The sequence below is a fragment of the Corvus kubaryi genome, unplaced genomic scaffold (assembly GCF_017639235.1).
Source record: "Corvus kubaryi isolate FWS band 111438036 unplaced genomic scaffold, C.kubaryi_AGA036_p1.0 71, whole genome shotgun sequence".
In the NCBI taxonomy this organism is placed as follows: Eukaryota; Metazoa; Chordata; class Aves; order Passeriformes; family Corvidae; genus Corvus; species Corvus kubaryi.
The window spans coordinates 14,926,636-14,950,722 of record NW_024582059.1 but is presented as its reverse complement, the minus strand read 5'-3'; the positions used below and the strand labels follow the sequence as shown (position 1 = coordinate 14,950,722).

Here is a 24,087-nt window from a genome sequence, read left to right as displayed (position 1 = left end):
AATCTGGAGATAACATCTGGACTGTCAGGTTAAAACTACTGATGGACCTTGTGCCATGGGAATTTTTCTAGTTCTTTTTGGATGTCTCTGGCTTCTACACCACCTGCTACAGTGAGTTCCCAAAGACACTGTAAGTTGTGTGCAAAAATACATCACTATGCTTGTTTGAACCTTCTCTCTTGAAAGTATTATTTCCTCTTGCCTTGCTCATACCATTACCAATGCTAGTCATGTCAAGCCTCTCTCTCTGTTGTGTCTTTTCTAAGCTGAAGTTACTGCTTAATTATTCGAGTTTGTGCCTTTGGGCTCCTTCACCTGCATGCCTTGCAGCAGGATTCTGCCTCTGTGCACTCTGATCAGTCCTGAGGGCTGTCATGGAGGCAAGGGGAGAGGCAGAACAGTCACTTTTCTTCCCCCAACATTTCCAGCTCTCTCAGCTGGCAAAAACCAGCTAAGCTGGGGATCCTGTTTTTGCACTGACTTGTCTTATGACCACTGATGAGATGCTTGGGGTCATTTCCATGTGTCAAGAAGCCCCCTGAGATGGCAAATGAGTGGGAACAAGGTGCTTGCATGCTGCTGTAGCAGCAGTGAAGCAACAAGAGGTGCTGGCAGCATTGCTAGACTGAGGCTTGTAGGGAAGATGCAGCAGCAGAGTGAGCAGTGGGTTTTGGCTGAAGTCTCGTGTTGGTCCTTGAACCAAGCTGGTTCTTGTGAGTACTCCTTGTGGACTTGGCCCATAATCCCTTCAGACTGTGGTTTATAGTGAGGACAGGAGCAGAGCACTGATCTGTCTTTCATTGCATGGCAGGCAGAAAAACCTGAGATGTGCCCTAACACTGTGGGAACAGAGCCTGCATAAGTGTACAAAATAGCCTTGACTGGGGACTGCATTTATCTTCAGACTCTAGTTAAGATCCTTACACAGCCCTATCAGCATATATGATGGGAATAAGTCAAGATAACAAGGTCAATATCCAGAGAAATTGAAAACACCAAGCAACAACCAGGCTCTGGCATTTGTTTTGAGGAAACTAAAACAAGGCATAATCTGGAAAAACTGAAGCAATCAATGTAGTTACAAATATCTATTTTCTTATCTCTTTTAGACCTTGCTTCTCTTCATCCTGTTAGCCTGTTGGTGATAAATGACTGCAGGATCACTGAACAGCTCTGAGTACTGCTATGAATGGAGCTGATGTAGTTTGCCACTGTATTTTCTGTGGGGTTTTTTTTTTTTCCCCCTTTATTATTTCTTCTCTTTCCTTGCTTTGTCTGATACCCTCTGTCTTGCCTACCAGTCTCTTTTGGTTTGGGAGCCACATGAGCATCTCGGGGAAAGTGCTGAAAGCCTGTATTGATCACTTAAGGAATTCTCAACAACTCGAAGAGGGAGGGAAAAGGTCTTAGGACTTTCTGGACTGGTTGTTGTAATCACTTTGTTTTGTGTGTTCATGGTGCGCACACACAAATATAACTGTGTCTGCTTCACCATCCTGTGTTGCTGGGGTGCCATCCACAGGGGCTGCCAGCATTGCAAAGTCCCTATGCTGTGTGATGGAGAATGTGCTGCAGAGCAGAAGCGTTTGAGGGTCTGGTCTCTTCATCAGTGGCTTTTTAGGTAAAGATTTGGGGGAAGTGGATGTATTAACACAAAAGGTAAGTTTGTTTTCTCTTCCATGCCCCTCTGGATGCTTTGTGTTCCTTGTATCCCTTTTTCTCTTTGTTTCTCAAGAAATCTCCATAGCAACCTCCCTGCTAGGAGGAGGAAAGAAGCAAGGCTAAGAGAAGCAAGAGAGAGGCAGCCTGTGAATATGGCCTGCGTGTGTGCTGGAGTTGTAGCTTTACCTTTACTAATTCTGTTCCTGAAGTAAATGTTCAGTTTGGGCTGTTAACGAGCAAAAGAAGCATAAGGTGTAGTGGTCCCAAGGAGATCCATAAGGGTCAAGAATTACATCCATGCTGGTTTGAAGAGGCCTCTGGAATCTCTAGTCCAACTTCCTGCTCGAAGCAGGACTGTTGTCCATCAAGCAGAGTGTGATAAAAAGGAGAAGAAAAAGAACACCGCTCTCACCATCAAACTAAACTAAATTAAAGTGCTGTATGTAAGATCTCAACAGCACAAAAAAGCTTTCATTTTGAACAAAATTCCCATGCAGCAGCAGGGTGACAGAGAAAGGAAGATGTGAGTTTGTGCACAGACCAACCTGGGCGATAAAGATAAGAAAGCAACTGTAAAATTTACTTCCCAGCTTTTGGGAGAACAGTGACCCCGAAGGTAGGTCTGAGAGGTTGTTGATGGAAGCAGTGCCCAAGGCTGCCTGGGGTTTGGGAGTGTCCTTGCCCAGGGCAGGGCAGTACTGGTCTTGTTGCCCAGAGCCAAAGTGTGGGAGAAGGCCATGTTGACTCTTTTAGAGAGGTGACAATTCTGACTCCAGCACATAATTTCTGGGGTCATTGGGCTCCCTAGTGCTGAATCCACATGATACATGCAGGTTAGCAGGAGGGAAAGCTGACTGAAACACCCAGTGAAGAGCTGAAAGCCTAGTGCAGAAGGAGACCTGGGCTGCAGGAACCTGGAGCGCAGGAGGTAGGGACCTACTTTTGCCGTGTGTGCGGTGCTAGAGGAGGTTGCCAGACATTTCACTGCCATATTTTACAGCTATGCTGTGAGTCAACAGCCTGTTCACTTTGCTCTGGATTGCCAGGCCAGCTGCTGTATAATCCCAGCCACGCTGATAAGTGGAAAATATAAGCCCAGGGAAATATGACCAAGCCTTGGAGAGATACAGTGCAATCATTCTGTGCCTTGCAGGCAAATGCAAGCGTGTTGTGATACCAAGCCCATGCAAGCGGAGAGGTTTTTGCCTGGAGGTTCATGCAGCTGACACACAGCAATACTACTAGTGGCAGGGCATTGGTGTAATCCTAGGACAATCCTGGAGCAGGGGGCAGAGCAGATATCTGGGCCCTGTCCAGTATTTGAATGTAATGTGAGAATGCAGCAGAAGGATATAAATGTCTACAGGGCAATGTAAGGATAAAAATAAAAAGAAGTCTGTCTCAGCCTTGTCTCCTATTCCCCCCATCTGTGCAATGCCTGTGTGGTGTCTGAAGGATAAAGCGCTGCTGGTGCTGGTGGAGAAATGATCACATCCCTTGAAACTGCCCCATCCTTGGTGTGTGGCTGACAACATGAAGAGAGCCTTTTAGCAAACTGAGGAGTTGGTCCAGTCCAAGGCCATTAAGGAGGATGCAGAAAAGGAGCTGTTATTGTTGCCAAGGAGAAAGTACAGCTGCTTAATTTGTGACAAAACCAGCCATGGCTCTGGGTTATGCCAAGCTCACCCGGATGAGTACCTCAGCTTCCTGACTTCAGGAAGTATTGTTGTGCGTCTGAATGTCCTCATGTATGGTGGAAGGACTTTCAGCATGGATATGGCTGTTGGTGGCATTCCTACAGCTGGAGCACAACGATGCTGCTGAAAATAATCACTGAGAAGGGCTGTGCCAAGGTCTGTGCATTCCTAGAGGTGGGATAATGCAGAGTATGGGCAGGCTTACCCAACAGAGCCAAGCTCTCCACCACTGATAGCCTCCAGCTTCCTCATTTCCTGCCTGCTGTGTCTCTGCTCTGGTACCCTTCCTGAAACAATTAAGGGGGGGGAAAGGAAGCAAAACCCAAAAGCCCCCCCAAACCACTGTGTGGGATTCAACTAAGCTTTTTTGTTGGGCTGGAATGAAAAGGTTTTCTGTAGGTTTTCTTTGTTTATTTACTTTGCATAGCTGTTTTAAATTGTATTTAAAGAAATACAAAGAAAAAAAATCTTTGTAAGGAATTTTTTTTGTTTGGAATATATTTCAGTGGGACAGCGTTGGCTGTGTGTTTAAAAATGAGAAGGGGAGATATTGTTTGAATGTTGCTTTCCAGTTCTGGTGTGCCTTACGTATTGCTTTGTTAACACATTTGGTTAAATAACACATTTGATTGAAACAAGTGCCACAAACTCGTGCCTGTGGCTTTGAAGCTAAGCAAAATTGTGGCACCTCTTTATTTAATTCTACTAATAAATAGAGTTTAATTTTAGAAACATGATGTTTTGTCATGTCCTTGCTGGGCACAAGATACATAGAAATAAAATAAACTCTCAGTATTTACCAGCTTCACCATGCTTTGCGTGCATGTGTCGAACAGGGATGGTGATGCAGTAAACATTCACAAAAATGGGAATTGCTCTATAACCTAGGGGTCTTGGACACAAGCCATGCTAGAGGGAGGTGAAGCAAGGATAATTTCCAGGACTGTCTCCATGTGTGACAGATTCATCAAGAGGCATCAGTCAGAATAATTTTGTATTTGATCATGTTTTCTTGTTGCCACTGGTGAATAAGGATGGAAGCAGAAAAGGCTGCTTATAAAATGCCTCATGAATGTCAGCTGAGCCTTTAGAAGCTTTTTCCTGTACTGCTCTAAAACTGGGGCTTTTTTGCAAAACTTCCTAACTCTCAAGAGCCCTACCCTAGTGTGGAAGAGCCTCTGCTGGGTGTGTTCTGAATCTGTCAGGCTTTGTGTTTGCTAGGACTGCCTCTTGCGTTGTTCTGTGGCTGGTCCTCAAAGTTGTCACTGCAGAGAGAGATATGGTTGGGTGGTGACAAGGCAGGGAAGACTGATGTGATGTTTTCCCCTCATGGATCTATTGTGTTCGGGGACCTCTCAACAAACTGCTGGAGCCTTCCTGTCTCCTTTGGTGTTGGAGCAAAGACCAAGACTAAGTTGGTTTCTAAATTTGGCTCATGTTGTGTGTCCCCTGCAAGGCATGAGCTAGAAGCAATCCCTGTGTGAGAAAGAAATGAAACAGGAGGGAGTAAGCACCTTGCCTTTAGGTAAGGAATGGGACAGTGGGTGAAAAAACAGTTTAAAGTTGGTGTGACAGCATGCATTACAGGCAGGTTTTTAGGAACTTACCTTCCACTTTTTAGATGGCTTATTTGTTTAATTCTAGTCAGCTCAGTGAATTAAACTTCTTCGCTTCACCTCACTTAACTTCTGTGTGCAGAGAGGCCTAAGCAATTGATATGACTTTTGCTTTTTGTGTCTGTTATTTTCTCAGGCGTGTTTTTGATTACTGTTGTCTCTGTTGCAGTTGTTTATTTTTCTGCAAAAAGGGTGCAAAGCGCTCGTAGTCTGCATGTATTTTATTCCTTTGTCCTCACATGCATCAGTTTAAAAACAAAACAAAACAGCAAAGAGGAAACAGAGAAAAGCAGGGTTCCCTCCTTGTAGACTGTTCTCCTCAAGGGATGGCTTCTCATCCATCTCTTAAAAGATACTGAAACCAGAAAAGCAATGTGTTACTTTGGATTTTCCCTGGAAGTAACTGATTTAGAGATTAAAGGAGAGTTGTGTCATTGAGCAGCTGAAAAACCAGTGATGCTTTTGATACTGCATCTTTGCCATTCCTGTGCTTGGCTTTTGACATAAAGCCTGGCTTGCCCAAGGCACGATAATATTCTGGCAAGACACGTGTCTTATTGCACCTGTGTGACATAGATGTGCAAGTCAACAACATGGCATTGTTTCACCAAAGTCACCCTAAATCCTTTTTCCTCCTCATTTCTGTCTGCAGCAGTAAACAAACACTTTGGATTTGATTTGTGTAACAATATTATGATGTGCCCATCTTATTACAGGCTTCTTCTGAAGCCTCACAGAGCCGCAGTTGACGTGTTATCTGCAGCCTGTATATGGAGGTAGTGGGGTGGCTGATTGGCATGCTGTCTTCTCCCTGTCTGCTGGTATTAGTATTCATATCAAAGAAAGCTGTTTGGTTCCCTTTCTCCTCGGCAACTGCAGGAGTCAGTCACTGCTCCCTGATGTGAATGGCAACAGAGAGAAACTGTTCATTGATTCAGAGTGAAAGAGCCCAAGTGGGTGCTTTGATTTCAGAGAAACTCTGCCCTGCAAGGGATCTGCAAGGTTAGACTGCCAAGTGTTTTGGAAATTTTGTCCAAATTGTGACTCCCAAAGTGTTTTGGCAATAGAGTGACAGGTAAGCAGGCCTCATGGATAGTTTTGCATTAATAATTGACTTGTATGCGCCAGTGTAAGACAAGTGATTTCACTGTGAGAGTCAGACCATAATTAAATACCTAACTCTGTAGTGGGGCTATGCTGGTGGTAAATGGGGTATTGACTTTTGGCTCCTATTTTGACTAAAACTACAAACACAATGTAAGGACTCCAGCAAATCCTAATGCCTAAGGTGGTAATGCATTCTGTAAATCAATAATATATTAGTAATAAAAATGACCAAAGCATGCATCCATTAAGAATTCATAATAGAAATTTGTTTAGGTTATATAGTATGTGTATTGATTGCTGCTATTTAAAGATGAAGTATGGCTTTGAAGCAGAGTGCTTATATATGTAGCTGCCTACATTTTAAATTCATTTATTTTTAATATGAAGATGGGCTTGATAACATGGGGAAATATGTATGAATAGAAGTCAGTATTTTATACTGCAAAATGTTATGGGAATATAAGTGTGCTGAGAAGCCACAAGTAGATGTCTCATGTTTCTGAAACCTAAATCTTGGACTTCAGCAAAATAATAAGCAATGTATGTGGCAGCCACTGTTTGCAGCTCCAGGCTTCCAGGTAGCTTAGGTTTCTCTTGGCTTTGTTCCTTAACATTGAATTGCTTACCTGTCCTTTTTGTGGTACAGTGCATAGTGTAACCTGATGTAGTATAGGGATACTGTGCCCTGCTTTGCCTGACTGGCAGGGACAGGTCTGTGGTACAGAGCTGCCAGCAGAGCAGGGACCTTGCTTCTCTGCAGTGCTGCTGGCTCTCTGCAGCTCCCACACCTGGCACGAGGGGCTGCACAGCCAAAGATGACTCCCGGGACAGTGCAAGGATTGGGGGCACCTGCAGCACCATGATCGGGAAGTAGGATTTGGGGAATAATGCCCCAACCCATCCCAGTAACATCATACCAGGCCCCTAAATATCTCTGATGTTGCTTAATACTGTAGGGTGTACACTAGCTAATAACACCAAGAGGTCAGTTAATAGCCTTTACAGAATTACACTGCTTTATTAGATTGCATAGTGGAAGACTGAATTTAAATAAACAAAACCCAAAAAAACCTCAAGACAGACAAACCTACTAAACACATAGTGCCGTACCTACACTTCATCCATCCTTTTAAACTTACTCTGGCTGATTAGTCCAGGTCCAGTGTATCTGCATTGTTACCTTCTGTAATGATGAAGGGTGGAGAAAACAATTCACATGCCATAGCTGCAGTCTTTGTCTCACTGCAGCAAATAAAAACTGTTTTAGATTACACAGATTATGGTTCATTATGAAAACAAAGCAAGCCTCTGACTGAAGATCCCATCTGTCGGTTTGCATTAAGCAATTCCATTCCTCCTCCTTGCCATGTTTTATTCCTGGGAATTCAAAGAAGCTGTCCTGAAACTTTTTTTTTTTTTTCTTTTCTATTTACAACCATTAAAGGCAGTATACAAACCTTCTCTCTGTGGATAAGCTCAGCAGGTATCTGCATAAAAGCTTACTAGTTGTTTAGTGTTGTTTGTGTGTGTTTTTTGTTTTGGGGTTTGTTGTTGAGTTTTTTAGTTCAGGCTCTTGTTTGGATTTTCTTTTTTTTTTTTTCTCTTAAGTTAATAAATTCAGTGGGTTCCATGCATCCAAATGTCTCCTCTTCCTGCTCTCTTTCTCCCAAATATTCATAGATCCTTAAAATACAAAGAAACTCCTACAATCAACAAGCCAGACTGTTTGCATAGTAGAGATCTCACTCAGTAATTCATGAATCAGGCATCAGTATGTTCCAGAAAAATACTCAGTCATTGGTTAGGGACTTCAGCTGATAAGGCACAAATCATTCATATAAATATATATATATATATATGTAAACTGTTCCATGGTAAATTGCTCACGTTTAAAAATATGTACCTTATTTTTATCTCCATTTATCAGACTTCAGCTTCCAGATCTTGACTCTTGCTTGCCTTTTTCTACTAGATTAAAGAGAAATATCTTCCCTTGCTAGTTACCTGCAGACTACAATGGTCCTTTAGACTAGTTAAACAGACTAACTAATTTTGGTGGCTTACTTGTTAAACTGGTTTTCCAGGCTCTACTTTATTTTTTATTTTCTTAAGTTCTTTTGCAAACCCTTTCAAAGTTTCTGACAAACTCTCTGAAGTGTAGGCACCACAATGTGTACATATTCCCAGAAAGGTCTCATTAACACCATATGCAGGGCAATTTCATCTTCCCACTTCTACTTATTATTCACCTCCTCATACTTGCAGAGATCGTGTTTGCCCTTTGAGCTACTGCATGTCGTTCAAATTCTTACCAGTTAGGGAAACAGTCTTGTTTCAGAGTGACTGCTTGCAGGGCTGTGGTCTCACATAATGAGCAGTTCTTGTATTCTTACATGGACTTGTATTTGTCTGTGTTGAAGCCTGGTCTGTTCAGACAGTGTGTAGATCAATCTGCAAAACCGACAGGGTCCATGTCATTACTTAACATTTCATCAGTTTTTGTGCTGACTGCAGATTTGGCAAGCTCTGGGTTTATTTTCTTTCAGATCATCAAGAAGTGTGTTGAATGATTTTGGACTGATGAGGTTCTTGCTGAACTTCCAGAAATGCTTCAGCTGGGATGACAGTTTCACATTTACATTAGTTTTTGAGAAGCGATAGCTAATGCATTTTTCCTGTGTGCAAGTGGACTTATGTTCTGTTTTCATACCTTTATGTTCTGTTTTCATGCCTTTTTTTTTTTTTTTAAAAGCTTGTTAGTAGCAAAATCAAGTGTCCAAAATCAAGTTAAAAACCAGCCAGGGGGTTCCTAAGAGGGTTGTGGGTTTCTTCCAAACTCCCATTCTTCAGATGGAAAAATATTGGGTGTTTTGCTATTAATATCTTTCCAAGTATCTGCTAGAACAGAAAGCATCTCTTTGTCACTGTGAATGATGAATAATTCTGTTTGCCTCTTTCTAAATACAGATTGGAGAGAGTTACTGAATATTTGTAGGGAGTTCACTTTGTGCTTGATAGCTGGTTGTGTTTGACCCACAAACCTTACTAGTTTAAAAATACACTGATGCTTCTTTAAAAATTCTGCAAGCATATTTTTTCTTAGTTTGATGGTCTACAGTTATTTCATTTGTATTTTGAGCTTTTAGCGCTGCATGTTTGTGTTTCCAAACTGTAATTTGTACTTGTTAACTACATTGCTGAGTTTTTTTTAAATTTATTTTTGAAATGAGGGTAGACTATTTAACAAAAGAAGCTATTTCTCATGATTGCAGAGTTGGGGATTTTGTCATCTGGAAACAGACTTCTCAGTTTACTGTCTGCATTTTTAATCTTAAATCTTCATTTCTGGTTAATTTTGTGTGAAGTACTTTAATCTATGAGGAGCTATCCTGGCTAAAACCCTCAAATATTTGTGTTACCAGTCAAGACTTGTGGTTTTTTTCACTTACCAAGTGAAATTGGTTTGTGGTTATTTGCTCATAGACATCTCTGTGTTTGGTGGTGGTGGTGGTTTTGGTTTTGTTTGTTGTTGGTGTTTTGGGGAGTCGTTTTTTTGTTTGTTTGTGGTTTTTGGCTTGGGTTTTTGTTTGTTTGAGGGGGTTTTTTTGTCTGTGATCAACACAATCAAGAAGGGCAAATATTACGGTGCATCAAAAAGACTGGCTCAACAACAAACTTGCTCAGTGACCTTTTGTATTTTGCCCAGGTAGTTCCCCCTTGAAAAATGGATTTTTTCTTTTTACCCTACGCAGTTTGAGGAGCTTTATCACAGAATAATGGGGGGCATTAGAAGAATTTTAAGTAGAAAAATCTGATTTCCTTAATGAAAATTTTTCCTTGTGCTCCAAAATGCCCTTGGAGGGGCAGTGGCAGCAGAATTCTTTCCTCAAATATGAAAAGGGTGCACAAGATGATGGAAACACATAACAATTTTATTCTTAGAAAAAGCAGAAAATTCTAAATGTGAAGTATAAATAAATCTAGAAGAACAATGCTTAAAAAAGGTACAAAAGGAAATGGATAGTATAGACAGAAGAAAAAGTGCTTGAAATGGATCCTTTGTTAGATAAAAGTCAATTTCTGTATAGAAAGTGCACTCAAATGTACTGCAGCATAATTACATTAGAAATTTAATTAATAATCTCCCAGAAAGTTTTCTGGAAACCTTTCCCTGGTGCTTTTTTTTTCCCCCCCAACTTGAAAGAATCCTTCAAAACCCTTTGGGGCAAACAGCACAGGGGATTTAGCAAGTGTCATGAGGCAGTGCTGGGTGGAGGTCTGGGTTGCCAGCAGGCTCCTGCCTCCCAGTCTCCTTGGAGGGCATCCCTAGCCCTGGATGTGGCAGCACCCACGTGCCACACCCAAACAATCTTGAGTGAAGCTGCCTAGACCATCTTCTGTCCTGAGAGGCCAAAGCCAAGGGGCTGTAAGCCTAAGGGCAGCATTATTTGCAGTCTCCCAGATCTTGCCTGGCTGACAGGGACTGCTTGGCTGGGAGTGCTGGATCCTGTGTCTCTTCTCACTGATGAGGGAAACTGCATCACATGCTGCAATGTTCAGGTGCCTAAATTAGCTTTGGCCTCCTGGTTTTCCAAGAGCCCTTTCTGTGCGTGAGCATCCTCTGGTGTCACAGCAGTGCTGGGGCTTGAAAAAAGTCCTGCTCTCTCTGACACCTTATCTATAGGGGAAGGAGGAATGGACTCTTTCATCAGGTTATTTTGTTGAAAATATTTCTTTTGCCTTTGGGCCCACTATTTCTCTCTGATTAGGCTGGGCAAATATATCCTGGTTTTTGATGCCAGAGAGATCAGGAAAAGATTTACTTCTTTCATCTACTTTTTGACGGAGGACAATTTGAAACAAGTTTAGTGATTGTGCTAAGAAAAAAAAAGTGATAAAAAAGAAAGAGTCTTCCATCCATCATAGTTGTTTGCAGTGGTTTTCTCCTGAAGCAACTTAGATAATTTTTTTTTCAGCTATATTTTCATTGAACTGGTGAGCGTTGTGCCCTCAAGTGTAGCATCTGCACTTGTTTGTTACACAGCATGACTATCCTTTTCTGTGCTACTCTAGCTCCTGTTCCTACTCTGCACATATTCCCTCTTCTCTTTGGAGTGTCCTTTGGGGCACAGACCCTCATTTTGTTCAGTTGAGCACATGGGTGTCTGTGCAGGAGCCCTACAGTTTCCCACAGAACAAGTAATGATATCCAGTGCTGCAGGGATTTCATAAAGCAGGGCTGCTTTTTAACCAGTACCAGGTTGATTTTTAGCCTGTTTTTTTTTTTTTTTTTTTAACTGAGCACAATGTCTCTGTGACTACTCACACTTGTTATTGGTGCTTTTTAAAATGCTTTTTAGGCTGTTGTTAACCACTTTGAGGGCTGGAGTGGAAAATGAATAGAAACTTGTATCCTGGGACTCCTCTGCAGCTGGTGGGGTGTGGGAGGGCAGGATTCAGAGTGTTTACTGCAGATAAAAATGTAGTAAGGTGAGTTTGGCCACGCTGCTGTGCCCTGGATCTCCAATGGCACTCCTGGTGGTACCACAGTATAGCATCCCCTCCCTACTACAAAGCCCCAGGAGCTCTCATTTCTTCACATGACTCTTCTGGGAGCAGTTGATACCTTCAGGGCATTTCTGGGAGCCTACAGCTGATCATTATTTCAGATTTTTTTTTTTGTGACTCTCTTTGAGATGGGGGGCAATATTGTGCGTGTGTAAGTATTATATACACGTGCATTTCTAGGCATACAGTGTTTCTGGAGTAATGTTTGCACAGGTTATATTAGGTGGGAAAATAATTATGCACAGTGCTTGCTGTGAGCAGGTGGGTGCAATAGGAAACTTCATCACTCAAAATTTTAGTTCTGTTTCCTAGAAGGTGAACCATGTTCTGGAGTTAATTAATTAGTTTTAATGTTTTGCTAGTTTCTGCTGAGGAGAAAAGGGGTACTACAGGCAAAAATATGTGAATTCCTTGAAAATCTGCTTTTACTTTGGATATATTTCCACCTGGAGCAAGTGTGCATGTTTCAGTTCATTCCCCAAATTTAATTCTTCTGCTGTTTTTTATTTTTAAGATTGAGGGGAAGTAAATAAATTTGGCCATTGGTTAGATAAATGCATATGCTTCTGCAAAGCTCTTTGAAGCTGCTAGTAACTCTGAGGTGAAATCCTTGATATTTTGAGGTCAAAGGAGGAGGGGGAGTAACGTCCCAGAATTTGGGGAATCATGATTTGGAGGACTGGAAAGAATGGCTTGGCACAGCCTGCTTGTAATTCTCTTTAGTGTATCAGCATAAAAGGATGTTGGATCTCATGCCTGTGTTGCTAGGATGAAGCTCATATCTGGCATGCTATGGAAAACCTCATCCAGCAGCTGGGGACCAGGTTCTTTGTAGGTTACTCACAGGTCTTGCTAAGAAGCACCCCCAGGTTTCTAAAAATCAGTGACCTTTAATGTGTGTTTAATAGGGGACCCCAAATGTCATCTTGCCACGTAGAAAACTATGCTTGCCATTTTGCCTGTGTCATGCCTCTCTAGAAGTTTGTGCATATATCTAAAAAATATAATGGAATGCAATCCTGAGAAGTCGAGATCTTAAAGTAGTCTCAGACTTCTTTATAACTTTCACAGTTATGGCTAGTAGAAAGAACAAATTCCCTATTGTTGTTCATGGCAGAGACTCAAAGGAGCTGTGATGGCTAAAACACAAAGAAAAATCAGTTATTTAATGATCTATGATTTGGCCATATTACTTCCTTGAGATGGCTAGTCTTTGAGGTTTGGGTAACTTCTTGTAAAATGAACACTAAAGTTGTAATTTTTGGCCTTTGATGTAAAGCAGTTGGTTTAAATGGTAAATATTTGGGGCCCCAGACTTTTCTACATGTATTTGAGTGACAGGCTCTAATACTTCAGTAGAAATTCTTTTTTGCCTGCCTGTCTTTTTCTCTGGACAGTTCTCCAGATTTCACATAGTTCTCCTTTTGAGGCAGTACAAACTTAAAAATAGATTTATTGCTCTGATAAACAAGTCTGTAAACAGCACAAAGTAATCTTCACTCTGCTGTTCATCATTTCTGTAATAATGCAGATATTGCTACAAGAGCTTTAATGTTCCCCTTCAGAGGCTTTTCAGGGAACTGTAAATCAAAATTAAACTTTAACTTTGAGAAGGTATTATTTGTAGGAGTCTATTATTTGCAGCTCTTCAGCAAAGCTCTAAATGCATCCAACCTGTCTAATTTTCAACAGCCTTAAAAGTATTTCTGAACCTGCTGAGTTCACTGGGTCTCTTCCTGACTTTTTTGTTTTTTGGGGTCAGTTAGTTAGTTTGGTGTGGTTTTATGTTTGGGATTTCCCCCACTGATTTTGTTCTCCTATGGTGAGATAGAAGTAAAATTTGGGCTGTGTTTCATCTTCCATGGCAGACCATCTCTGACTTTTGAGGATGCATTTGTGTCTTGGCTTCCTCCAGGATATCCTCATCCTGCTTCCTGTAGCCCAGGGCTGCCACCTCCCAGTTCACAGTGATACAAGATGTAGAAGAGCACTTGGGAAATATCCATCTGGGCTACCACTAAATCCTACTGAATCCCATTCTAATGGCAAACCTAAAAAAACTCTGCTGGTAACAGGAAAGCTATTCCAGCTTTGCATTATTTTAGAAAGGGTAGGAATTTAAGCTAGCATTTTAAATGGAAACAAAACCTCTAATTTTAACTGGACTTACGATTTAATATGAAATCTGAAAATTATGAACAGATCCTTTTTACTTAATGTTCTTAGGCTAAACCCTTGGTGCTCATTTATCTAACTGCCTTCATGATTACATCTGCTATGGTGGTTTATAAAAGTTTTTATATGAGTTTAAAAAATTAACCTTACTAATGGCTACAATTAAAACCTACAGTGGAGTAATTTTAAATGGGGCAAATTCTGTTATTACTCAAGTCCTACTTGCTTCACCACATTAATTTGTGCTGCATTAAATTTGAGATATCAAAGTTGTTCAGCAATGTCAAAGTCAAAGCTTCTCTGATTTTGAGGTGTTTGGGTTTTTTTTTAGGAGACAGTTAAGTGCTGATTGCAACAACAGTAACTTTGAGCTGGGTAAGAAATAAGTGACATGTTTTTCCTTACTAAAGACCCCAGTGAAGTTTGTGGTGTATGGATTTGTAAGAAGGACTGGTCCCTGTGGCTCAGAACCTAATGCTTCCTTATTGAGAATACAAATGTCTCAATGTTATGGACCAGGATATAAAAGCCAGATATTTTAATAACGTCACTGTTAGGCTGCAGGGCAAGTTTATCATAAGGGTTGGTTATAGAACTTAGGCACTGTAGTGCAGGGCTTTAACCTCAGACACTTTACTTGTCTGTGCACTGCTTTCCTATACTTGAAAGGTAATTCACATGAAGGAAGCCTGTAAATTTAAAGAACATTTGTATCCAAGTATCTTACGTGTGCCTTTCATTACAAATTAGATGATCCACTGCAAAGGAGAAGATACTTGGGAATAGTTTTTTTCCTGTGATGGAGCCTGAATATTAATGTACTTGCATTCAACATCCCCTTGGAGGCCACATTTTATTTGTCTGTTGTCCTCAACTTGTTGCTTCTGCTTTAATTAAATTCACTAAAGTGACATTAAGCTCAGGCTGGGACTGTGCTTCTGACCTCTGATTTGAAGGTAGGTTGTCATGTATTTTTGAAGAGCACTCTAAATTCAGTCTCCCTTCCTTCTAAAAATCTTCTGCTTTCTTCCTGTGACCTGAGCTAACCTTTTCTGAGCTGATTCAACTCTATCAGCCCAGCAGAAATCTCCCCCTTCCCTTCTCCTCCTTGCTGGTTTAGTTTTTTGGTGAATTATTGAGTTGACATGCCTCCTGAAGGGGTCCAGCAAGCACAGAACTGGATGCACGTCCAGCAGCTGAGCCATGGCTGGAGATAGGAGGCTTTGTCTTAGGGAGAAAGCAGGATCCCTTTTCCTTTCAATAACACGCTCCTTGGCAGGTGGATTTACCCCAAACCACTGCCTCTTTAGCAGCTTGGAGGATAGTGACCCGTGGTGATGCCTTGCTCTGGTGTAGAGATTAGCTTCAGAGGTATTCACCTCTCCAGAAAGGGGAAATTGGTGAAGATGAAGCCTTGTTGAAAAGAAAATTTGTTGCAGTTCTCAGACTTTCCCATCACTCACTAATGAGGCAGCAGCCCATGAGTCCCAGAAGATGGGAATGGAGAATCAGAGGGGAAGTCAAGTACTGCTGTTGCACTGCTTCCTCCCTCAGGCCTGATTTGGGTCTCCCTGGCTCAGTCTGTCTTCACACAGTGCCTCAGTCACCTCCTCCTGTCAAACTCCTCCATTCAGAGCTACCATCTTGATTCTGTAGTTTTGTTCTTTTATCACTTCATTTTCTTCTCTCACAGGGCCTTGCAATGACCAATTTCCCTTGTGAACTCTCGTCCCTAGGTGCAAATGCATCCACTTCACTGTTGTTGCCTCCTTCTGGTGATCTTCCACCAGTACACTCTCCCATTGTCTGTGAGTTTCTTTTCTCTTCTCTAGAAAGATACTGAGAGAGTCTAAAAGAACCTAATGCTTCTTACTAATGAGAAAAGCCTCTCCATACTTTAAGTAAGGGTTTGGTAATGTGAGGGGAGAGAATAAGGATATTTATCAGGAGTATCAGTGATAAGAGGAGTGAATAGTAGGAGTAGCCCAGGATGCAGCTGTCTGCTGCTCAGTCCTCTGGCTGCTGTCCATTTTTGGGCATCCAGAGGGTGGTGGAAAGGGCCAATTGTTTGTCCATCACTGTGTTGAGATCTGACCTCTAGGCTGCCTAGAATTGTAGAAGGAGATCTGCTATGGAAATAGAAGGTGCTTTCCATGAGGCTTACACATGGAGACAGAGGCTTGCTTCAGAGGTGTGCAGTTTAGGACTTGGGTAGGTTTTGGGTTTTTTTGTGCTCCTGTTTGTATCCATAAATGTGTTACCTTGGAAAATTCACTGACTGTGTGTGAATTTTGGCAGTCCCTACAGAAAATCCTCTCTATGTTTGCTACAATCTTCTGTGTATCCTTTTAATTGTGGGGGAGAGCATCAGATATAAACTTACAGATGAACATCTATTCTATTTTCACTCACAGAAGCTGGGAGCAAATCCCTAGCAGGTGCCCCTTGAGTGTTATAATGGAGACAGAGTAAGCAATTTATGGAACCATAAGATATTTGACCTCAACCTCCACATAAATTGCACAGGGAAGGGTATGAGGGTTTTCTGGTTTTTTTAGCTTTTCTTTGGTTGCTATGGCTTCTGTTTCTCTTCTTTTTTTGTACACTCCATCCCACCATGTAAAAAGATGCTCTTTCAGTTTGTGAGGTCTGTTTGCTGGGTGAGGGGGATCACTAGGGCTGGCGAAGGTGACCAAAGGAAAGTTGCTAATTGGTTGTGATATATTCTATTAAATAAGAAAGCTCGAGATAGTCCAGGAGGATGTGGGTATTTGATTCATGTGGGGAAACCAAAGCTGAAGCCACATTTTTCACTTTCTGAGAATGCATCTAATTCTCTTCTTCCTTTCTGTAGCAGATTTTGGAGTGCTTAACGGGGGAGATGAGATAAGTTTTCCATTTTGATAGATGAGACAACAATCTGCTGAGGCACAGAGGGGAGAGTTGGGAGTGGGGACCAGCACTGTCCAACCTTGCTCTGCTGATGGCTTCAGCTCTTCGGCCACACTGGCTGCCTTCAGTCTTCATTTCTTCCCCTGGGGAGCTGGATATGGATGTTGTAAGCATTTGCTGCAATGTCTTGGCACCAGCCATCGTCTGTAGGATGCACCTTTAACCCCACTGCAGGCTGGGAGTAGAAGAAAGGCTTTTCCACCATAAGAAAAGCCAGACTTGTTTGCTGTCTTTTTTTTTTTTTTTAATTGTCAGCATCTGTAGAGAAGGTGGGGAAGAGAGAATGGTATTTCCATATTTGTATATTAATCATAAGATTTCAAAGAACTTTGGACCAACCAAGCTTTTTTAAGCTTGTCAGAACTTTATCAATATTTGTAAGCAATGAAAATACTGGGAAATAGGAGTATTGGATGCTTGAGAAATGTTGTCACCATCTTTAACTCAGGCTTTTGCTCCTGAGATCAGAGGCCAGGCAAAATTTGGATTAGGGAAAAGAGACAGAGAAGAAATACTGAGCAATGTCTGCACGCTGCAAACAAATGCACTACGGAGACTTTATATCCTAATAGGGAAAAGTAGGGCCCTGATTCACTTCAGAATGTGCTTCTTGTCATGGAGTGAGTCCTACATAGGCCATTGACTCATTGACTGAAAGGGATTTCCACTCCTACCCACACCCGAGTAGGCTTGAGAATAAGGGGAAGAGGCTTTTTTTATTATCATTACTTTATGGGTTTTTTTCCCCACAGAGCCAAGGTGAACTGTGGGAGTATTAAGTATTGCAAAATTACAAACACAGAAGCATTCCTGCAAATTACTAGGAAACCTCTTCCTCCAGCATGTTCTGTTTGCACTTGGGAACAGTAAGTCAGATATTTAGCTGGGCAGACCAAATCGTATACAGAGCTTGTGAAAATAATTATCTCTACAATTCCAGCTTTTGTTTCACAGGCCTTAAATATGCACTGAAATTTCACTCTGAAAATTCTGAGCCAGAACATGATTTTGCTGGGAAAATTGCATATAAAACCTGATTGAAAGCATCAACCCGCACTTTTCTTTTGAAAGTACATCTACTACCATCATGCCTCTAAATGTAACCGAGCTCAACAAGTCTCTAGCAGCCAAGGAGACACATAATTTAAAGGCTATTTCGGCATTTGATTAAGCACACAGTGATAACTACAAGCCCATGCCCTGCAGGCATGACAAGAGGCAATTATGTTCTGAGGTCAAAAGCGAGGGGGAGAAAAAGCACAAGATTTTGATCACTTACTTAATTTTCCAGCTCCTGAAATTAGCAGAGACAAAGGAGTTCTAAATCGCCCAGATAAAATCCTGTCATTATCTGTTGCCTTTTCACCCTCTGCTCTCACTTTGCCCTGCAGAAGCTCAGAAGGATTATTTTCCACCAAATGGCTGCACTTAAAAAACTCGAGCTGGCACACATTTAAACGTTAAAGAATTTGAAAAACACTCTTTTAAAGTTCTGTATTTAGATGGCTGTCTGCACATAGAATCCTGGAAAAAGACACCTGTTTTTCAAAGTAGTGAGCAGCCATCAGCTCCTCTTGACTTCAAGCCAACAATTAGGTCACTTACTTAGGAGATTAAATAAGGAGCTCAATGAGAGACTGCGAAGATAGGGAGCTGCTCAAAGAGAGAAGTGTATTAATGAATTAATACAGTCGTGCTGTGTATTTCACAGATGGGCTTTGATGTATCTTGTTTCACGGCAAAAAGCAAAACATCTTTGCTCCTTACAGGAAAGCCAGTAAAAATGATTAAGTAAGATTATCATATAGGGACACAACAACAAAAAATGTGTTTACAAGGAGATAAACAGCCAGGCTCTAATCTCCCTACGGAGTATTTACTGCAGATACTGGAGTAGAAAAAAAACGCCATGCAGAGCGAGTGATTTGGTGGACAATGGCAGGATGGAAAACATGTGCTTATTGCTTTAGGAGAAAGCATGATAGGAGATCATGCTGTATTACAGTATTCAGCTGCTTCTAGTTTTTCCAGGGTGTTAAATTTTTTATGCTTTTTATCCAGAAAATAAATGTAAATGTTGACTCCATGATACCACACGGAGGTGTCTGTAAGTGAAAGCTGTCCTCCTTACAGCAAGTGAAAGGCAATATAGTGAATTCCAGGAAGTTTAAAGCCAAATCTAGAAATGTTTGCATGTGTCCAGAGATTATTTCCTGGAGAGTAGAACATGAGCTGTTATTTTGGGGAAGGGGTGTTCAGCTTGGGTTTGGGGTGCTTTGGGGGCGTCCTTGGAACTGATATTCCTGCAATTTTGGTAGATCAATGCTGTAAAGTCTCATGTACAGGAGACACACTCATGATAGTAGAAATGTGTTCTCACTAGAGGTAGGGAATTATCTTTAATGGTTTTGTAACTTGCTGTTAGCAATTCTTAATGTCTTATTTCCAGCATAACACGAGAGTTATTGTTAGCTGCTTTTGTACAGTATTGCTGTTTGACAATTACACCAGGTTTGTATGAGTGAATTCTCAGGCATTTAATTTTTGTGATTTTAAGCAGGCTTCTCCTCAGCCCTCACGTGTTTGAAGTCTTTCTTTGATATAGAATAGTTACTGGAAAAAAAGAAAAAAGGAATTAAGAGCAAAAAGATACTTTCTGAATCATGCAGGTCAGAAGTTTTGTATTCTGTAGAGGGAACTGTAAAAAGTGAAGTAGTATTAACAACTCACTTTGCCCTTTGTATAGCCTACATTAACCTTCCAGAGAAAAAGATCCAGATTGCCCAAAGACTGGGCCAAACCATAGCTCCAAACAGCTAATATTGCCTGTAAACCTCATTTTGTCATTTTTTTGGCAGTTAGCAGGAGTCATCTAAGCACATGGCAGGAGGAGGGAGGGCCCTTGGCCTCAGCATTCTGCCAAAAGCTGCTAGAAACCTTCTGCCTCCCATGTCACCAATCTGCTCAGGTTTAGCACAGAACAGGCTTGAGAGGAGAGCTCACCACAGCTCTTTTCCAAAATCAGAATCCTGGCATCAGAAGTTTTTTGGTCAGCACTGGCCTTCTGCCGTAAAGTCCGGTGTTTCACAGAGCAGGGCCTTCTGCAGGCTTCTGTGGACAGATCCCTGTGAGCAAACTTAGTACCTCTTGAAGCTGTTTGTAGGGCAGGCTAAAATTGCCAGGCTCTGCTGACTCTGCCTTTCTGGCTGTCTTCTCTCTTCTATCAAATGCCGTCTCTAACATTGTCCCATCCTTCCTCCATTCGCCTTGTTGACCAGTGGCATCAAGCCAAGGGTAAGAATGAGGCAGTGCATCTTAGAGGTTCATGCTTGTCCTCCTCATTTTCCTCCTCCTGTAACAGAAGTTGGTGGCAGTGAGAATTTAATGCATTACACAAATATATGGTGCAATACGAGCCCAGGGCAAAAACATTTCTCCCATCTCAGGGAAGGAGGACATCTCAAGTGATCTAAACCCTAAAGCTGTGCTAATTGTGCAAGCTATTATTCAAGAATAAGTACATGTCTGTCTTGGGAGTTTGGCAATTAGTCCAGAACTCTGGCACATCAGTGAGGGTCTGATATTAAAGTAATCCCTGCAGATTTACAGAAATGGGAATCTGAGAATCTGTCCAGTGATACACAAATGAGACAACTGACAATAATAGAAAGCTTCATGGAAGTCAATGTGTTGGATTGCTGCCTGACAGACAGAGCAGCCTTGATACAGTTAAAAGGGTTTTCCGAGAAACATCAATATATTCTTATTTTCCATAAGCCAACTTGGTGTGCATGTACCACGGGGAAGTTTTACAGAACAAACGAGCAGAACATTGGATGGGATTTTTGGTTCAGGGAGAAGGTATTTTGGTGTTTTTATAATGGGGCCAGGAGGAAGGGGAGTTGTTGAAAGATGCCTGGTGTCAGATGGGCCATGGATCTACTGGAGGGTTAAACCTCTATCACCGTCACACAGAGACAGGCTTGGGTTGTGCATTGAGTTTTGTGGTTGGAAGTGTACAAATTTAGCTGGGAGGGCACATCATGCCTGTATCTGGAAACCTTTTTGGTGCGGGTGAGTTTTCATTCTCGTGGAATAAAGCGGGAAAGGAGCTGGCTTTTATTTCAGCTTGTGACTGGTGTGCTAGGCTGGGAAATAAGTATTTGGTTCCCAGCATCACCATGGATTTCCCGTGAGATCTTCTGGAAGCTGCAAAACCCTTCTGCAGCTGAGTTGAGAAAGACAATGTGTAGCTACTTCATATGGATGTTTGGGGATTAATATATTCATGTTCATCAAGCTGTTTAAGATCTTTGGATCAAAGAAGCTGTAAAGATGGGAAATACAATTGCTTGTTGTCAAGTGACATTGTTTACTAATATTGTAGGGCTGTGTTTTCAAGGCATCTCAAAGTGTGTTTCTTTTTTTTCTTTTGCAAACTGTAGCCTGGATTTCTTTTAAAACAGGTAAGATTTCTGAGAGCTCTTTAATTTCACAAGTATTTGCCAGCTATTTGACCATCTAGGCAGATCCAGCTCAAAGCTAAGACTGAACTTAAGTCATCTGGTGTCCCATAAATTGGCCTTTCCATGGAAAGTATCACTGCAGGGCCCAAACTTTGGGACGGTTGCCAGAACCTGCAGGCCATCCGCTGGCATGCTGCAGGCTACAGCAAAAGCCATTAGGGTCACATTTTCTAAGGGCTAAGAAAAGGACCAGGAGCAATACAGATGTAGGACACCTGTAGGACAGGTGCAATCTTGCTGAGCAGGTGGGATCCTGGTGCTTGGATTGCTTGTTGTCATAAAATTTCCCTTGCCTGTTCAAGTACAACACAGGACTGTAATTTTATGTATCAAAGCCAACTAGTTTTGCCCCTGGTAAGTAGAACTAATAACAGTGCCATAGTTGCTATTTACCTGTTTCAGTAAGGGATTTCTAAAGCCCTATATAAAAGGGATCTTGAGCTTGTTTCTGAGATGAGAAAATGAGGTCACTGAGTGGAGAAGTGATTTCTCTGGGCAGCCAGCAAGCCAGCGACCGGACCCCGTTTCTACAGACCTTATCTCAATGGTACCGAAACTATCTCAGCACAGCATATGGGTAAAACCTGCTGCTTAAACGTCATTCCGCTTTTAATTTTAGCCTCAGTGTGGAAAGTCAGTGTTGACTGTGTTTCTGTGTTAATCCTTGCAGCTTTCAGCCGTGCCCCAGTGCCCATGGCTGTGGTCCGAAGGGAGCTGTCCTGCGAGAGTTACCCCATCGAGCTGCGCTGCCCGGGAACAGATGTTATCATGATCGAAAGTGCCAACTATGGCAGGACCGATGATAAGATCTGTGACTCTGATCCTGCTCAGATGGAGAATATCCGCTGTTATCTGCCAGATGCCTATAAGATTATGACTCAAAGGTATAGTATTTAATATTCTTTGTTTGCTGACTGTTGGTTTTTTAATCCGGAGCGTACACACCAGTTTGTGTGTGTGTTTGCATGAGAAAATGCAGGTACTTAGTCTGGATGTATGTGCACAGAATTACAGCTATCATTGCTAAACTCTGGGTTTAACCGAGTTGGTTTAGCATCATGCAATGCAAATAACGTTTCCTCTAAGTACTGCTCATCAGTCATCTTGATTTTCACTGCATCCCAATTTTCCTTCTGAATTTCCTAAATATCAAGGCTCTTAATGAATGTAGAAGTGAAATCTTTCTCAAAATGCATATTTACTCCTTTTTGTGCTGTGTTCAAACAGAAGGCCAGTAATCGCCTTCGAACAATTAATATTTTGTGTTCAGAATAACATTTACAGTTTTCAAAACACAAAGAAGTGTCTGCACCCTTCCTTGTGTTGCCAGGCTTAGTTTTAGGGAGGATCTGAATTTCCAGTTGAGCGTTGGTATTCTCATTGATGAATTGCTAAATTTCTGTATAATAACTGTAGCTGTGAAGCGTGGCTGCTGCATTTGGAAATGGTAGCTGAGATACAGTTATACATGTAGACAGACTCCTGTCGGGCTTGCAGAGCCAGGGCCTAACAGTTTATTCTAACCGAGAGGTATCTTGGTTATGAAAAGCCTTTTAAATGTTGCTGAATTCTTAAGGATATTTTCTGGTACAAGTGGTGTTGTGGGAAGGATGCATAAGTCACAGCTCTTGATGTGTAATTGAATTCGGTAATACATTCCTAATACATGAATAATTATTTAGTGCATTTGACTGTTAATTAGTAATAGAGATTAGTATTTCAAGGTATTAATAATGGCACTGGCATAGGCAAAGTGTTGCTAATTGATGTCATGACAACAGTATTTGGGTCCTAACAGTGACCTTATGGCTTAAAGCAGTGCAGGGTTTTAATGGAGTATCTTGCTGTCGTTTGCTGTGAAGTGCTTTGTGCTAAAATAGACTGGTGTGAGCAACATGAGTTTCATCTGTGTTTCACAGGCTAACTGCTTTTTTTGACTTCCTTTTAGAACTGCTCCATGTTGAGTATTTAGGTCTCAAAATGTTGAGAGGTCTTGTGAAAAATGTCCCCATTGCTGCATATGGCTCCTCTAAGACAATTCTTTAAGCTGGACCCCCTCACGTAGCTGGTTGAAGTCTTGTTTATAGGGTTATGCCAGCTACATTTTCAGGAGAAGTGGGAAGGGTAACAACGTGCCATCAGCCAGTCCCTTGGATTTGGTGTGGTTTTAGTGGAATTACTGTAATTCTCCTGTTCAGGTTGGTAGTGGCTTCAAGCAGAAACCCTTAATCCTCTGCATATTGGCAGAATAAAACCATGTCATCCCCTTTGTGGGCTGTTAGAGAGCACAAAGTTTTAATAGTTTTATATATATATATGTAATAGTCCTCCAGGCAGCAGCTCCAGAGCCAAATGCAGAGCTCTGCAACCTTCTAGTCCATCCCTACGTGAAGCAAGTCTGCAATAACATTGGCCCTTGGGTCAAGGAGGGCACATAATCATCTTCTGTGACCATGGGACTGCATGGGAAACTTTGGGTGATTACTCACCTCCAGGTATCATCAGTGTAGGCTCAAATGGAGTTAGCAGGGAAGCTCATCTCTGGGGCAAAGTACCTCTGTTTTTTCATTTGGGCAGAAAGTGGTGCTGAAAAGGATGGACACTGAAGGGGGGAAAAGGCGTGCAGTCCTGTTATTGGGTACTACTGAGTTTCTTGAAAATAAATATAGTCTGATGTTAAAAGAAAGGTAAAAAAGGGAATAATATTTTACTTTGCATTTTTGTCAGTCTAATTTCTTTTTTAAAATCTCCATTAATTCAAAGAGTTGAAACAATTTAAAAATA

At 41.6% G+C, this 24,087-nt stretch overlaps 1 protein-coding gene across 27 annotated transcripts in view; it reads left to right on the top strand.

Annotated features, from left to right (window-relative positions):
• ADGRL3 (adhesion G protein-coupled receptor L3) overlaps positions 1 to 24,087 on the top strand; it is a 492,720-nt gene that overhangs the window by 207,740 nt on the left and 260,893 nt on the right. For 26 of the 27 annotated variants that reach the window (XM_042049541.1, XM_042049537.1, XM_042049533.1 and 23 more), the window contains 2 exons: positions 21,223 to 21,243; positions 21,974 to 22,187. In XM_042049541.1, coding sequence (XP_041905475.1) covers positions 21,223 to 21,243; positions 21,974 to 22,187 — 235 coding nt within the window. The remainder of the gene's footprint in view (positions 1 to 21,222; positions 21,244 to 21,973; positions 22,188 to 24,087) is intronic. The other variant, XM_042049521.1, reaches the window with a different exon arrangement.